General features: G+C 34.0%; 1 protein-coding gene across 3 annotated transcripts in view; it reads right to left on the bottom strand.

Moving 5' to 3' along the window:
- ARHGEF26 (Rho guanine nucleotide exchange factor 26) overlaps window positions 1–17,862 on the bottom strand; it is a 52,015-nt gene that overhangs the window by 17,273 nt on the left and 16,880 nt on the right. For all 3 annotated transcript variants that reach the window (XM_058188513.1, XM_058188515.1, XM_058188514.1), the window contains exons 5-11: window positions 16,749–16,805; window positions 11,115–11,275; window positions 7,944–8,096; window positions 6,647–6,776; window positions 4,852–4,926; window positions 689–778; window positions 112–266 (exon numbers count right to left, since the gene is read on the bottom strand). In XM_058188513.1, the coding sequence (XP_058044496.1) occupies window positions 112–266; window positions 689–778; window positions 4,852–4,926; window positions 6,647–6,776; window positions 7,944–8,096; window positions 11,115–11,275; window positions 16,749–16,805 (821 nt within the window). The remainder of the gene's footprint in view (window positions 1–111; window positions 267–688; window positions 779–4,851; window positions 4,927–6,646; window positions 6,777–7,943; window positions 8,097–11,114; window positions 11,276–16,748; window positions 16,806–17,862) is intronic.

The raw sequence follows: 17,862 nt of genomic DNA, 5'->3' as shown, positions 1-17,862 counted from the left end.
ATTTAAATAAGAGAACTAAAAAGTAATGATTTCTTTTTTAGGCATAATAAAAGAAACACAGGCATAATTCTACCATTTCAGTGTGAAAAATGTGTTCGGCATAGTTCCTACCTTTTCTTTTTTGTGATAATGAGAACATCATTAAAGAGGAAGAAATATACTTGTTGCTTAGAAGTCCTTTTAGAAAAAAGTCCAGTGTCTTCAACAAATGCTGCCAATTCACCCCGTTTCACTAACCATCGTGAAGAAGAAACCAGTGGAAAGGGCTACAAAGTAAGAAAACGGTAATTCTTTTCTCCAGATTTTCTAAGCAGGCATTTTTACGGTAAAATGTGTTCCTTCTACAGTTCTGAATGCAAAGAAAAAGAGAAAGGAAGGAAGGAAGGAAGGAAGGAAGGAAGGAAGGAAGGAAGGAAGGAAGGAAGAAAGAAAGAAAGAAAGAAAGAAAGAAAGAAAGAAAGAGAAAGAAAGAAAAAGAGCTGGCATTTACTAGCCAAAAATATGAACTGTCCTTTAATATTTATTGCTTTCAGGAAGCACTTTTGTTATTTTTCAAAACATCAACTGAATAATCCCTATTTCATCATAAGAAAAATAAACACACCTTATTCTCACTAAAAAAATTCAGCACTAAAACAAAGCAGAAGTTAAACGTCTATATAAAAATACATCGAAGGAGGTATCCTACCTTGATTTTAAATTCCAACTGGGAATTGATGGTATACATCATTTCTGTCCTTTCCATTTTTCGAGCACCTTCATTGCACAGACGAACCAACTGGAAAAAAAAGACATCCATGTCAACCGAACACATTTGCATTCAGTATTAAAAATTTACTTTTTTTTTTTTTTACAAAGTCCCATATTTTAGAGATACTGTATGTAACAATAAGGGAATCAGTAAAAGATTTTTAATGTGCAGCTATCTTTGAATTAAATAGCCTTTTCTACAAACAATATATGAATGCTACTTCCATTTTTTTAAAAAGGGCACTGCTTACAATTTCCTTAGTAAAGGAACTCATAAAAACAGGATTCCTGGCGTGTTTTTTTTTGGGGGGGGGGTTGACAGGCCCCTTCTAACATACAGGCACAAATCCAAGGACACTGGCTGTCTATACCTTCTTAAGGCCACTCATATCTTATTTTCCCCTTTGAACAACTATGATGCACTTCGACATCCAGAAGCTACAGCTGGTACAAACTGCAATTGCCCAGGCAGTTATGTATGTATCTGGTGTACCAGATTTGACTTCTCTGGTCTGGAATCTGCACTGGTTTTCTGTCAGTTTCCATCTATGAATCAAGGAAACTATTGCTGGTTATCACTTCCACAGCCCTATGTTGCTCAACATCTGCCTTCTCCTATATTCACCTACCCATTCAATCAAACTGAATAGGATCAAATAGTTCCTGTCCTTTCATGATTGCCATCCAATCCACTTCCACTTTCACAGAGGTTTTTCTGGCACTGATCTCCTGGGCCTTAGCTGTTGAGGACCATTTTTTCCACCTAGTATAAGACGAGGGAGTGCTTTGAATGGTAGTGAATTGTAAGCATAAGATGGTTATTTTGCTTATTTCATTTTTATTTTTATTGTATGTTTGTGCACTGTACTTTCTTTTCTCTATTATTAGACTGCTAATTTATGCTTAGTTCTCCCCCAAATGAATATTTATTTACAAGGCATATATTATAGCCCATATGTTTCTGAGTGATTCATAGAAACAACAATAAAAACATAAACAGACAACCCCACCAGCATTGAAACAGGCAGGGCCCCAAATCAAACATCTCAACATTTCTCCATACATTGATATTTAATCTGACCAGGTTGCACCCTCACCCTTTAAGTCCTTTTGATCTCCTCTTGAATAAGTGATTGAACCCTGAGACACTCTAGTCCAGTGCTGGCGAACATTTTCGGCACCTGTTGCCGAAACAGATGCACGCGCGCACACATGCGGGGGAGCATCACAAATCGGAAGAGCAGCTCCCCGGTGCACACATGTGGGAGCACTGGAAAATAGAAGAGCAGTTTCCCAGCATGCATGTGCATGCCAGGAAGCTGAGCTTCCGGTTTCCAGGGTGCACATGCGTCCAGTCACCTGGTCTTCTGGTTTCTGGCTTGCATGCGCACGTGAAGACCAGCATGTGTGCCAGGGAGCTGCTCTTCCAGTTTCTGGTGCTCCCGCGTGTGCGCCAGAACCTGGAAGAGCAGCTCCCTAGCACGTATGTCTGGAAAGACATACTGTGTGTACCACTTCTGGCACATGTGCCATAGGTTAGCCATCATGGCTCTAGTCTATAGACTCTCAACTGTAAAATGCCAATGACATTTTTGTATTACCACCGGCCTACTTTTAAAAATTAATGTAAGATTTGTTATTTTCCTTACTACCAAGGAAACACAGGATTTCAGTGCCAGAGAAATGAAAAGCAAGTTTTCAAAGCTTTCCCTTTGTCCTTTTTGATTTCTATTGCAAAGGGCAACTTCAAAATTGTAATAACACAAAATGTTGATTCTGTTTATTTCCAATCTATATAGTTAAATCCATTTCCCAACTATACCATTAATGAAAAGGAATACCAGATGTTGCTTGAAAATTTTTTCAACTTTTTCTAATTGCTACCAAGATAAAACTAGTATACCCAGTAGCAACCTTACCCAACTTTCTGAAGATACCTTTGGGAAAGCCTGTTCTCTTTTCCAAAAACTTTGGACTCTCCTTCCCCCCACCCCCCACCCCCAAAAAAAGAAAAGAAAAACAGGGGGGGAAAAACCATATCGTTTCTGAGAAAAAATTCATCTGGAAGTACTTAGATACAAAGCAGTTACATTTCAATTTCTATTTCTAGCTATTTTATGTGTAGGAGGCATATTAAAGTATTTTCTTTTTTCAGTAGCAATGAATTTCAGTGCAAGTAATGAGTAATTTGGAAAAATGAAGATAAAGGCATTTTTAAAAGACCCAAGAGGCACACATTTTCTGGAAAGTATTTGTTAGCAAGCCATTAGAAGCAATTTTTATGAGCCAAAGATAAAATCAGATTTATCAATTGATAACTTAGTGACTTCCATATACGCTAATAGTATCAGTCAAGAGAATGCTATTTTGTCTTCTTACATACTTCTGCACAGTATGTAAAATGTAATTTTTTTAGAACTCTTACAATACTGATTACATTATATAACATGCAGTAATCATCATAAATCATCAACAATCATTCTTGAATGAAGGTTTTATATTGTTCCCCTTTCTATTTCTATATATTTTATGAAAAATGTTAACACCAGTAATAATTTGCAACAAAAATTACTGGGTCTTAAGGAGACTAATTTTTTACTTCTAATAAATATTGTTTTATTAAGAGTTCTTAATGCAACTAGGGTCCTGTGATCTATATGGCTATTATTCTCTCTACCCAGCATGGGAGAAAGTTAGCACCATATTCCTATATAATTTTATACCACTGATCATCTATAATATTTTACAAGTTTTCATTGAATGATCAGTATCACTGAATTCACAAATTGCCAGGTTTGGAGAAAACAGGCTCATCTCATTATCATGAAAATTTGGGGGAAACAATCAGATTTAATTTTCCATTTTCAGCCAGAAACCATTTTTGTTCCTTTTTTTCAGATTCTCAATGATTGCTGATTGCAATGGAGAAGAATTACTTGTGCTTCTTACAGAAGTCCAAGCTATGACATTGTCAATTGTCCTTTGGCATAAGAGGAAGATTCCATATTAGGCTGCAAAAATTAGCAGCCGAAAATATAGAGCCCATCATCCCAACAGCAATGAACCTATCAACACTGCCATTTTTCTCTTCCTTCTTTCAACATTCTATGCACGTCTAGAAATACAAAAGGCTCAGAGAGTGCTAAGCTAAACGAAGAATTGGCCCTATATTTAGCTTGCAACAAAATTCTGCTGCAAATATTAATGTGGTAGATAACTAATCATAAATTCTAGTTTATATGATCAGTACATAATTTTAGGATAGTCCTTAAAGGAAATGAATTGAGAATCAATATGTATGTAAGATTAATGGTTGAATGTGTTCTAAATGTGAAATGTAGTAAACATTAATACATTCTGACACTACTATATCTGTATCGGATTACTCTGAAGATATGCCTATACCACTTATAACTTACAGAAACAAATCTGACTATACCATAACTGAACAATGCAATTCATTTTGCTAAGCCAGTAGGTCAGTTAACTGCCTGGGAATCTCTTCATTCTTCTGCTATCATCATTTTCCTAGAGACAATGAACAATTTTTCTAAATCAAACTCTACCCCCCAAAAGGTAGATTTGCCCAGTGAAATTCTGATATAGGTAGTCCTCAACTTACACCCTTTCATTTAGAAACTGAAATTACTGCAGCATAAAAAAAAAATGACTTATGACTGGTTCTAACACTTACAAGGATTGCAGCATCCTCACAGTCACATGATCAAAATTTGGACGCTTGGCATCTGGCTTTTTTTTTTTTTTTTGAGGGTTCCAGTGCCCCAGTCATCTGATCACCTTTTGCGACCTTCTGACAAGCGAACTCAATGGGGAAGCCAAGATTCACTTATTAACAACCATATAACTAACTTGACAACTGCAGTAATTCACTTAACAACTGTGGCAAAAAGGTCATAAACTGGGGGCAAAACTTACTTAGCAACTGTCTTGCTTAATAATGGAAATTTTGCGCTCAACTGTGGTTGTAAGACTACTTAGCAGATTTTGAGGAAGTTATAGATGGAATTCTGACTTCTAAACATGCACAAAAGAATGTCAGCAATAAACACATTGTATTCTGTACAGAGAATTTAAACATACCTTGCTTACTGCTTTTAAAGCCCTTTTGCAAACTTCATGTTTTGGAGAATCTTTCTGTGTTTTCTGGCAAATTGTCTGAAATAAAAAATTCTCCAATTTAGAAATGTGGAGTTTTTTTTAATTAGTGAGAGGGAAATGTAAACGATACTTGTATCTGCAAATCTGTATTATGAATTTTATCCAAATGTTTACCTTCTGATGAATCAAAATATACTATTTTCTAGATCACCAAAACATCTTGTTCCGAAATATATTTTTTTCTCCCAGGAAATACTTAAATTTCACGTTTAATATTTAATGTAATGAGTTGGTAACATCATCTTTCATTCTTTTTTTTTTTTAGTTTCAAGTACAAATGTCTTTATCTGCCTGCCTCTCCAGTTCAATTTTAACAAGGTATTAAAGATCTGCATACTGAAGTCTTTGAGAACATTTAGATGGTTAGATCTAGAACAAGATGCAAATTAACATTTTCTCTTTTAAAGGAACATAATAAAAACAGTCTGACCATTAAATCAACATTTTATTAACTTGCTTTTATAAGCAAGCTATGAAAATAAAAGAACACCAAAGCAAACATCTCACACTGGTATATTTCTAATGACAAGGGAGTTAAGGGGTTTTTTTTTGTGAGAAGCCAAAATGCTATAAAACTGTGCCTGGTAATATGTTGTTTTTAGAGCCTTAATGGAATAAAAAGAACCATTACTGTTGGTTTTGCAGGCCAAATGATAGTAATTATGTATTAATACATAATTTAGCATACCAAGTTATATTGGCAGAAGATTCAAAACTCTTGCTGACAGAATTCATTGGGTGATCCTGACCACTCATTCTCACCAATTCTGTCTTGTGTTTTATTTATGAATATAGCTTTTTATTAATATTTATTTATTAATATTTATTTATTAATTTTATTAATATTTATTAATAAACTTTCATTTATTTAATTTATATCCCACTTTTGTTTTTACAAGTAGCTCAAGATGGCAAACATATCCAACATACCTTCTTCCTATTTTCCCCACAACTGGTTGGGCTGAAAGAAAATGACCCAGCTGGCTTTCATAGCTAAGGTTAAGTTCTAACTCATGGTCTCCTGGTTTGTTGTCTGGTGCCTTAACCACTACACAAACTGGCTAGTTTAGTCAACATTCCTTCTTGTCTTTGTGTTATAGTAATTTGTAACTATTTCAATTGGCTTTAATGATTGGATTTTATTAGTTAGTTTGTGCTTAAATTGTGCATGCCACCCTGAGTCATATTACAAGTGAGAAGGTCAAGCATATAAACTAAATAAATATTATTAGGTACTATGGCATTGTGACAATAGGTTTAAGCATGACTACCTTATGTTTTAGCCCATAAGGCTTTAGGAAATAATTTTCCACATTCTTAAGCCTAAAATTCTTCTAAAACTTTTATAAGAATTGTTGCAGCACTTTTCTTGCAAAATATAATCTTCTGAAAAGAAAATAGCACTAAATAGTCCTATTAAAGTCAACCAGCAGAAAAGGACCAAAAAAAAAAAGGATTTTATACTTTATGTAAAAACTTATAATTCCACAGAAGCCTCTGAAAATCATATACCCTAGCAGAATGTTTACTTGCCCCAGCAAAAGTATTTCCCAGGTTGCTCTGGGCCAATTCTAAATTACTGAAATTATGACAATTCAGCAGTTTATATGATAGATAAGCAAATAAGTGATTACATAATTATAAATTATGACAGCAAAATTACATATATAAACACAATCATAAATAGAACGGACAATTAAAAATAAGCTGCTCTTACATCCATCAGCAGTGGAAGCCGGGTAACCCTTTGCATTGGGAGAATGAGGAAGGATATCATTGGTAAATTCCTACACTCTTCTTGAGTTTCAATCCGTGATAATACTTCCTTGAAGGATGGATTGGTTGCTCTGTCCAAAATAGCAACGATTTTATAAATATTAAATATAAAGGTGATGCATTTAAGACTAAGTTTTTGTCTGAAAAAAATTGTTTGCCAACAGCTTTCTTGAAAAGATAAAAACTAATGCCAACAATCACACCTAATAAATTAGGGTTTTGCCAAAATTCATAAGACTATCCCACAAATCTTCTATTAAGGTAAAGGTAAAGGCTCCCCTCGCACATATGTGCTAGTCATTCCCAACTCTAGGGGGCGGTCTCATCTCCATTTCAGAGCCAAAGAGCCAGCGCTGTTCGAAGACGTCTCCGTGGTCATGTGGCCAGCATGACTAAATGCCAAAGGCGCATGGAACGCTGTTACCTTCCCACCAAAGGTGGTCCCTATTTTTCTACTTATACTTTTTACGTGCTTTCAAACTGCTAGAATGGCAGAAGCTGGGATAGTAACGGGAGCTCACCCCGTTATGCGGTACTAGGAATTTGAACCGCTGAACTGCTGATCTTTCAATCAACAAGCTCAGCGTCTTAGCTACTAAGCCACCGTGTCCCCAATTTTCTACTAATCTTCTATTAAAATGCGGTAATATTTATAAAACTGTTGCTTATGGATTTTCAACTCAAAGAAAATAATTAGTTACCACAGAGGCTCTTTCATCTGTCTTAAAGTCAAGAGACATTGCAAAAGCACAATTTATTGTGAAGCTACAGCTATACGTTATCTATAGTAGCTTATCTCATAACCTATTCTGAATCTATTTTTTTTCTAGAATCTATTTTTTTTCTGGTGTTAATATGACAAACTTTTCAGTAAGATTTTTTAATGGAAAATTAACCAAAAACTTTTAATAACAATTGTGACTTAAACATTTTTTTTACTTTTACCTACAATTATATTCATAGTTTACCCAAGATGCCTGTAGATAAAGGACAATTTCGTATTTCGTAGAAATACGAAATAAATTAATCCGGGGGAATCACTTGAGCAAAATTAAAAACTCAGTTTATTGTCTCCTTTATTGTCCTCATAGAAAAATAGGGGCCACCTTTGGTGAGAAGGTAACAGCGTTCTGTGCGCCTTTGGCTGAAATATTTATTTTTCAAAAACCAAATTTATACATGAATCATAACATAATATTCCCCAAGCAATTCCAGCGATAGTAGTTTCCACTACTTACAACAGTTTCTGAAGTGTCCGCTGTTGATAGACTTCATTTGTGCAATATTTTATATAAGGGTCAAAAGTTGATGTAGCATGCTTTTCTACAATATCACTGATATCATCTATGAAGATGTTGCTCCGATGCCTTTCTTCAAGCTCTGTGAAGAACCTGAAATGAACAGAAGATTTTTGAAGAATACATTTAATCACAATCTAAAAAACTTTGAGGTTACCTAAAAGCAAAGAGATCCTTAACTGTCTTTCCATCCAAACAACTGGAAGTTGCTAGACAGCCTATCCTTATATACTCTATGTAGAACCTTGACCTAACTGTCTGAAAACCATTAACACACTTTCTTTCCATAATGGCAAGTAAAAATTACTCTGAGATTTGTCTCTCTGGATGGAAGGTGAAGAGTAAATTGACTACAGCAGAGACTGCATTCAAAAGATAAATGAACATATTTTACGGGCTACTCAACAAACAACTATAAGAAACTGAATGAAAACACATTAGTTTCAGAAAAATGAATGTTTGAATTAAATTAGGTTCTTTTATTTCTCATATGAGGCTGAAATAGGAGTTTACTTACTTTTGGTGAACAGAAATGTTACATAAAGTAGTAGCTCCTAAATATTTTATTCTCAATAATGCCAAATGGATGGTGATTACTTTCGCTGACCAGCAAGACAAATGCCTTTTCTTTGTGCATACAGTGGATATAAAAAGTCTACACACACTACATGCCAGGTTTTAGAAATGTGATTGCTATCCAGATATATAGGGGTTATATTCAAGACAGACACACCTCTAAATTTTTAAGATTTTTTCCAGTGAAGGCAGTATATTAGAAGCTCTGTCATTGTTAAAGGCATTGAGAAAACTGGTAAGGAACTATTTCTGAAATGATGCCCCAACTGACACAACTACATTAACTTAATAAATTATTTCTAGTTAAGAGTTGCTTCATGTAAGCAAGGAAGATGTCCTATATATTAATATAATAGCTGTTGTAAATTTATGCTTGTTGTTAACTTGAAGACCTATGCATGCCATATTAAGCAGATCTGTACAGTTCTCTGCTGGAGACAATCTGGTTTTGGTTTCTCATAGTGCTTGATGTACTTGGAACTGGAAAACAAGTTATGAATGACAAGAAACTGAATGCATATCAGAAATAGAGCACCAGAAATACAAAATTGTGAAGCCCATACTATTCTACTGTGAAAATCTGTTTCACAGAAAGAATACATCATTAAAGTACTAAATAGCCATAAATACATAAATGGTCTTCCTGTGTGCGGGAAAAGATGTTCATGGAAACAGCACTGTACAGCACTGTACATCCCTATTCAATGGTCTAAAAGTTTTGTGATTATATTCCAGGGACATCCCACAATATGTATCTTATACAGAGATGAAATGCAATATCCTCACCAGATATACGAAAAAACATATATGGGCTGGTCGCAATACCTACCAATTTGTTTATTAACAAATCAGCTATTTATGAAAGTTTTATGGATATTAGAGACTTGAACATGTCCCTGTTACAGCAAAAAAGAAAGTAACTTCTATATTTAGATACCAGTTTAATATAAAACAACAGGTTAATAAATCACAATGATGCAACTGTTCTAGGTGACAAAGATATCAGCCAAGATAAAGCAAAAATGGTACAAGTGACTCCGAGTTCTTTGATTAGGCAATGCCCAAGGTTATACTGTTACTCTATGATCATTTTCTTATATAAGAGCATTTCTTTCTTAACTTCTGATTTCCTTACCTTGGCTCCAGCATAGTACACCAATCTGGGTTTAACTCATAGAATCATCTATTGTAATGTCCTTCCTGTTAAAGACTACTTCAGCTTCAACTGCAATAATACAAGAGCTATCGATAGATTTAAACTTAATGTCAACCGCTCTAATCTGGATTGCAGAACTCTGTTCTGTAACAGAGTTATCTGTGCTTGGAATGCATTACCTGACTGTGGTCTTTTCTCATAACCTCAAAAGCTTTAACCAAAAACTATCTACTGTTGACCTCACCCCATTCCTAAGAGGACTTTAAGGGCATGCATAAGAGCACAAACCTACCGTTCCTGTCCTACTGTTTCTTTTCATATATATATATATATATATATATATATATATATATATATATATATATATATATATATATATATATATATATATATATATATATATATATATATATATATTCATACTTATACTTCCTTGTTTCTCCTCATATATGTTTATATATTATATAATTTTTTTGTGTGATGCTTGTGTATATTGTTATGACAAAATTAAATAAATAAATAAATGACTGACAAAAAAAAATCTAACAATAACAGATAAATAGTAACTTTGACTCTATTTCAGAAGATTATGTTTTAGTATAAACTAGTCCAAACATGATTAGAAACCTGTAGGAATTTACAAATATAATTTAGATCACAAATTAAAGAATCATCAAAATATCCAGCAACATTAAAATTAATAGTTATCAAATTCCCAACTTTACAACAGTATCTACCAATGAGTTAATCTTTTACGCATATGATTCCCACACATCTCTTAAGGGTTTGGCAAAAGCTGTTTGGTTTAAGATCAGAAAAGATACGATTGGAAACTAGAAATGCCTTAATTGAAAAAATCTGTCAAAGCTTTCAACAGTATTTGTATTACGCACTACACTGTCTGCCAAAAGATTAACACAGCACATATACAGTATAAATCTATTATAATGGATCTGTGTAACAAATATCCAGGGTGCTCCATGAATGTCATTGTATATCTTATAGCAAAGACAGACAACATTTCAGGCAGTAAAAAAAATTTAAGAATTTTTTTTAAGACAATCATTCCCATGAACATTCTTTTATCTAGCAGGCATGCTTGGTTAAGCTCCATTGATTTTGATACATCTTAATAAAGATAGAAAATAGCTAAAAGCTCCTTTGATTTAGTTCTTGACTTCTTTACAAGTTAACACTGCAAAATTTGACCTCCTCGATCACTTTTTATAAATTTGTCCTTCAACTGAATTTCTAAAGAAATACAGCAATAATGTACTTGCCAACAATATAAACACGAGAGAATTTAAAAATTCCTGGAAGCAAGCAACAACCAGATGCATATCGCTAACTCTGGTGATAAAAGACTGTTTAAAACTTACTTCTTGCTTGCTTCACAGACATCTGTAATATTGGAGAAAAGATGATGGCTTTCTGTCTTTGTCATTGTAGAACTCAGTTCTTTGGAATTCTTAAACATCCTAATCAGAATTTCTAGACTGAGCAGATATGAATGTTCTGAAGAGATGACTTCAAATATTGCCTACATGACAGGGGGTGGGAGGAGTAAAAGAGAACTAAAGTTATTTCTTTTGATTTTATACAACAAATCATTTCACAGTAATACATTTTCACAAGGGCATTTTTGAATATCCAGGGCAATTATCTTGAAATAATTATTCTGAACTATAAATTAAAATTTAATATTTGAGTATATGTTTCAACAGTCAGCAAAAATACAAATACAAATTTTAGGACTGTTTTAGCATGTACTTTGTTTAAAACAAAAAACCCTATAAGTAAAACCTGCAAACTAAGTGAAAAAGGGTGAATAAAAATACCTCCCCCCATTTGGCCAATGAAGACACACTAAATACATATATTAAACATATAACATAAAAAGAATAAAGAATATAAAAGAGTTAGTTAGGGTAGATTGAGCCTCAAAATGTGGCATATTTCAACCATTTTTCAGATTTTAGGGATATTTTAAAGAGGAAATGTCAGCAATTTGACTCTTGTGGTCTGGATCTCAATCTCATCCTTTAAAAAAGGGGGAAATTCAAAAGCAAAATCAATCAATCAATCCACACCATTCTAGTGTCAACACCATAGCATTCCTAATAAGAGCTGGATGGCTAAGCTGTTGCTTTCAAATCTTAAAATATTACTTCCAACCCCTACTTTAGATAAATATGTGAATTATATCACATTTTCAGACCAGTGTTCTTTATTTTTGGATTTTCTTTCCTCATATATTTTAATATATCAATTTCATAACAGATTTGTACCCATGCAGTAGCACGCATTTTTTTAGAAGTAAAAACAAACAAAAAGGAAAGGAAAAAGAAAAAGAACCTCATTAAAAAAAATTAAAATGTCAAATTACTTGAAAAATCCTAAGACATAAAAAAATATCAAGCATTGATAAATAACAAATATCAGCAATCCACTGTTGGCTATATTTTTTTATTTAGCTAATAAGACATCATAAATTCTTGATATTCTAATAATCCAGGATACATTTTTAACAAATCTATATTATTGTAACACATTGTGAAAAAGTCCTGTTAATTCAGCTCAAAAATCACAAAAATAAGACGAGCCCAGACCTTATGTGTGCCTTTTTGAATATTGAATTGTCCAACATACATAAAACAAAAATAAGCTTTATTAATTTATTACAAAATTAAAATAGTTCATAGTAAAATCAGCAGCAAAGTTATACAGAAACATCTGCTATCATCTGTTTTTTATTGAAGTTTGGCTGAATATGAATATATATACTGTCTCTCAAACTTTTTTGCAACTTCTTATTATTTATGATTCAAGTCAACGTACATCCAGTTTGACACAAGGAAAATGATAAAGAAGAAAACAGCAGAGACAGAAGAATATGTGATTGATTTAATTATTCTTAAATTTGATTACAACAGCATCATCCAAATTTCGGTGAAGGTGAGGGTACAAAGGACTTACAAGAATTGATTTGATTAAGCCAAAAATAGAAGACCCTGAGTTTTAATTCTACCTTAGGCATGAAGCAACTAGGTGATTTATTCTCTTTCAGCTATATGAAGCAGTCAATGGTAAACCATTTCCAAACATCTTTCCAAGAAACTGCATGGACTAATCCAGGTAGTTACCAGAAATCAACACTGACTCTAAAGTGTACACACACACACACATACACCAGACCTACATGCAAGTCCAGGATAGCTAATCAAAAAATCCGATTTATAAATGAATATGAATATTAACGAACAGCCCTTCTATCTACTAGGACGTTTTTATTTCCTCAGTGGGCTTTAGTCATTTTTTACATTTACTCATTTTTTTTACATGATGGCTGTACCACTTTCGGTATGATTATCTGATTTCCCCCCAAATATGTCTTTTAATGTAGTTTTTATGCATTAAAACTACTTTTGTTGTTGTTTTTACAATGAATATTTAGCGTATACTGATTGAGATCTTGGTGTTTCCTACTGTCACTGTTTTTCAACGGAGAGTTGAAAGTCCACAGTGAGCTGCACTGTAGCTATAAAGTCCGTAAGCATTTCAAGCATGCATGTATGTATTTCCGTTCCTCTCAATCAGTGCATTCTTCAGCTGGGTGGGCTTTGACTCCCAAAGTTCTCGCAGTGATAATTCTGGCTTGGAAACCCTGAGAATTAAAGTCCAAATATCTGGCAAATGTCCAGCCTTCTGGGGCAGGCTGGTTAATTGTTTTCAAGTCCTTAATCAACAACTGAGTGAACATAAAGAAGATCTGTATAATATGACTAGAGGCAACAGAAGCACTATGACTTACATTCCTGCTATCATCTTGCCCTGAAAACTATGTTTCTACTAGATCTTGTTGCCTTAACTGCAGTCATAAAGAAAGGATTTGCCTAAAGAGAGCAGCAGTGTTCCATGACTAATTTGTTCTGATCTGATTTTTTTAAAAGAAAGGACATCAGAGAACTCATCTTCAAGACTATTTAAAGATTCTTTGTTCTCCATCCTGATGACAGCTCTAATTGAATCCTTCAAAGCTGAGAAATCTAAGACTAGGCATCCCAGTTTTGAAAGTGAAAATGAGATAGTTATGTCTGCTTGCGAGCCAAGCAGATAATGAAAACAGCTTTTCAAAGGATTTCAGAAAACTTCCAAACAATTAGTAAAAAAAAGAACAACAAAACAGAACAGGCAGCTCTGTTTGAGCTCATGTATAACCTAGTGATGCTAATTGGAGATGAAGAAAGATAACATGTTTTCCAATTCTTATTTCTTACTCAAGACAAATGACAATCTTCATGAGTGACACTCCAAAATATAGTTTCAGTTCATCTACATAAAAGTAATGCACACAGATGTTTAAAGCCTGATAGCTGATGAACAGTTGTCAGAACTATTTAGTGATGAAATGTGCACTGAAGCCTTGCATATGGCACTGAAGAAGTACTTACATTTAAAATTAAAAGGGCTTTAAAACAGAAGGCACATTTTTAAAAGCTGGTGCTTAAGTCCACTGTAGTAATTACATTTAAGATTAGAAATTATTATATATTATTATATATATTATATTATTATATAAATTATTATATAAATTATTATATATATTAGAAATTATAAACTCATTACCTGACTCCATAGTCTCTACTCAAAATCCCAAAAACTTCAACCAAAAACTGTCTACTATTGATCTCATCCCATTCCTAAAAGGACTATAACGGGCGTGCATAAGAGCACAAAAGTGCCTACCGTTCCTGTCCTATTGTTCCCTTTATTATATCAAATTAATATAGCTAATGCATATTCTTTACTTATATATATATATATTTTCTTCATGATATGTTTTTTTACTTATGACAATGTTTGTGTATACTGTTGTGACAAAATGAAATTAAAAAAAAATATTGTAAATGTATCTGTATATAGCAGATAGATTTTTAAGAGCTATTTTAGGCCAGATTATTTCTCCTTGGTTTGCATTATCACACAGGTTAAATTTATAAACTGCAACAATAACACCCAAGATAAATCATTATGTACAAAATGTATGAACCTTAAACTAATCAGTAAACAAGTGAAATGGCATCGAAGTGTATACTGTATTTACAAGTATACATATATATTTTATTTATTAAAGCAGTCTAGGTTAGGTATAGTTTATATTAGAGTGAGAGACTCAATATTCCTATCCAATGGAACAATTGTGCATTTGGGGAATCTTTCTTACCAACATGTATATCCGCTTTACCAGGTAAATTTTGTTTCAATCAGCTTATTAAAAAAACCCAATTGATTTAACACCTAAACCACAGACATCACAAACTGTGATGGGGTTCATCACACGTAGGTTAAACCACAAAATGTATTGTAACCACCATCGCCTAGTAAAAAGCCTTTCAAGGTTATCTCCCTTATCATTTTAATCCTACTTTATCATCTATAAAATTGTACTCAAGCCAATCCAAGAGACTTTCCCCTTTTTCCCGCTTTAGTTTGAGTCATTACCCAGCCTTGAGCTCCTCTGATTTGGACTGCAGCTGAAGAGAACTGCACCAACTACAACTTTTTTCCCTGAGAGCTGGCAAGTTCCTATCATTTTAAGAACAAGTTGCTTCTTTCCCACTTTATTCACAGCAGAGTTTAATTTAAAAGGTTGATGTTTCTCTCTCCTTTGGACATTCCCTACCCTGACTTTATGCAGCTTAAAAATCTGACTTGACTTACACTCAGAATGCTCTTTAGGTCCTTCCTTATGATCTCTCATTGAATTGTCAGGACTATTCTGAGGAACAATTCTCTTGAGTGCAGTCCAGACCAAAAGAAGCTGGAGGAGAGTTTTCCAACCTCATCAAAAGGGCAGCAGAAGCCTCTAGAGGGCTGAGGAGGAGAAAACAACAAATTTTAGGATCACTCCTCATACTGATATGATAGAAAGATTAGAGATCCAATGCAAGCTCACGAGCAAAGTCACAAAACGGGAAGGAAATCATTTCCATGTTTCCACGAACCTCTAGTCCAACTGGCTACATGCCAGTCTATAACAAATGGCAAACATCACAGAGTTCTTTCTCCTGACATACTACCTTCTGCTATTACTGACGGAACATATTTTAAATACATTTTACTGAATGTTAGATAAATATTGCTAAGATATTTAGCACACATAGATATGGTAAAGGGGGTATAAAGAGATATTTTAGCACAGTTTTGGACCACAACTAACTATATTGTCATTTTTATATGGATGTATCTTATCGTGTCTCTCATGAAAGATTTACTAGACAAAGAAGATTATTTCTCCTGTCAGATCTATGTTACAGTTTTGCATCGTAGCCACAAGAATATTCCAGCAGAATATTCACCAAATATTTAATGCTCTCCAGGTTACTAAACTCTACTGCTGCTGGAGGTCTACATTAATAATTGACTAGATATGAGGTCTAGAGCTGAAAGGCTAAAAGTTGTAGAGCCCAAATTAATTACTTTTTACCATATTAGCAAAATATTTTTTTCTCTCCCCTTTAAATGATTTGGCATTTTTAAATTTTTGATTTCGCTCTCATCTTAGCTTTTCTACTTCTGTTGTTGTTTGGGACAAATATACTTTACTATTAGCTCCTTTTATCTCTGCAACCCCCAAATTATGAAAAATACATCAAAACTTGCAGAAACAGGGCTGGTTATGAGAAAAGTCACCAATATACACTGGTTATTTTTACATATTTCAGTACTTTGCAGTGTTTGCACAGGCTAAAGATTTACTTTCCATCATTAATATACCTACAAAACCACATATTATTTATACTATATATAAATTTATATTTTATATAATCCTTTTCTACCAGCAAATAAGCCCCCACTCTATAGGGGGCAGTACAATTTCAGAAAGCCTGGATAAAAAGAATGTTATTGTAATTTAGTTAAAAGAAAATGAGAACCAGAACTTACTATCTTTATAAAACAAAAGTACTAGAAAGGCATATATTAATAATTGAATTAATTATTATAACACTTACCTCTTGTCTTTTTCTTTCTTCTTGGCTGATGGTCTGAGATAAGCCATTCCTCTTCACCTGAAAGGAATGCTTAATTAATATATTTGTTAAAAAATGTATAGAGATAGTCCATTTGCTTACCATAACTCAGGGGCGGTCAACTTTTTTATACCTACCACCCACTTTTGTATCTCTGTTAGTAGTAAAATTTTCTAACCGCCCACTGGTTCCACAGTAAATGCACCGTGTATCGTCATCCGTGCATGCCTCTTGCGCATTGTGGATTGGGTTTGGGGGGGGGCTCCGGCTACCAGCTCTGCTTGTCTGTTACAGCTGGGTGGTTTGGGGGGAGATGCGCAAGCTATTCTGGGATGAGGCTCTTTTGTTTGCGGTCACACTATAACGCCATTTAGTTTCACTTACGTAATGTGAACTAAACTTATGCGCGAGCGATACAAATAGTATATTTTCAGAAATTTAAATGGTCACGGAGAATTTTATGAAACCCTAATGAAAATGTTTTTAAATAATGCTATCAATTTTTTTTTTAAAATCAATCACATTAAAAAAAGGAAAGTGCTTCAGTATCGGACAAAACCCCTACCGCCCACCATGAAAGCTGGAATGCCCACTAGTGAGCGGTAGGGACCAGTTGACTACCACTGCCATAACTCATAGTTTATATAATGTAAAGCTACTTCATTATACAAACAGCAACTGGCAAAATATAAAAGCTAAATGATTTGTCAATGTCTCAACCATAGGTAACTTCTGTGCTGTCACTTTCCTTTACAGATGTTACAGACTACTGGAGCTCTGGCCAACCAAAAGGATTCTTGAAAGATTTTATTATGGCTGCCAGATTTATAAAATTATCTTGGGAATTACTGCCAAAAGTATGTTGTCGATTCCCTCGTACATTAAGGTGTTGATTTAATTCTACTAGAACAGGGGTGTGAAACGTGTGGCCCACAGGCTGGATGCATCACATGCTGGCCCCGCCTGGTTTAGCGAAGGGGGGAAAAAGTCCCAAAACGTCATGTGACAATGCCGTGATGACGCAAGTTTGACACCCCTGTACTAGAGCAAGAGTTCTCAAATTATATGACACCCCAGGAATTTTAAGGATAGACCA

Source organism: Ahaetulla prasina, chromosome 6, assembly GCF_028640845.1.
Source record: "Ahaetulla prasina isolate Xishuangbanna chromosome 6, ASM2864084v1, whole genome shotgun sequence".
Classification (NCBI taxonomy): domain Eukaryota; kingdom Metazoa; phylum Chordata; class Lepidosauria; order Squamata; family Colubridae; genus Ahaetulla; species Ahaetulla prasina.
The sequence above is the reverse complement of the archived record's forward strand: the minus strand, read 5'-3'. Positions and strand labels throughout refer to the sequence as shown.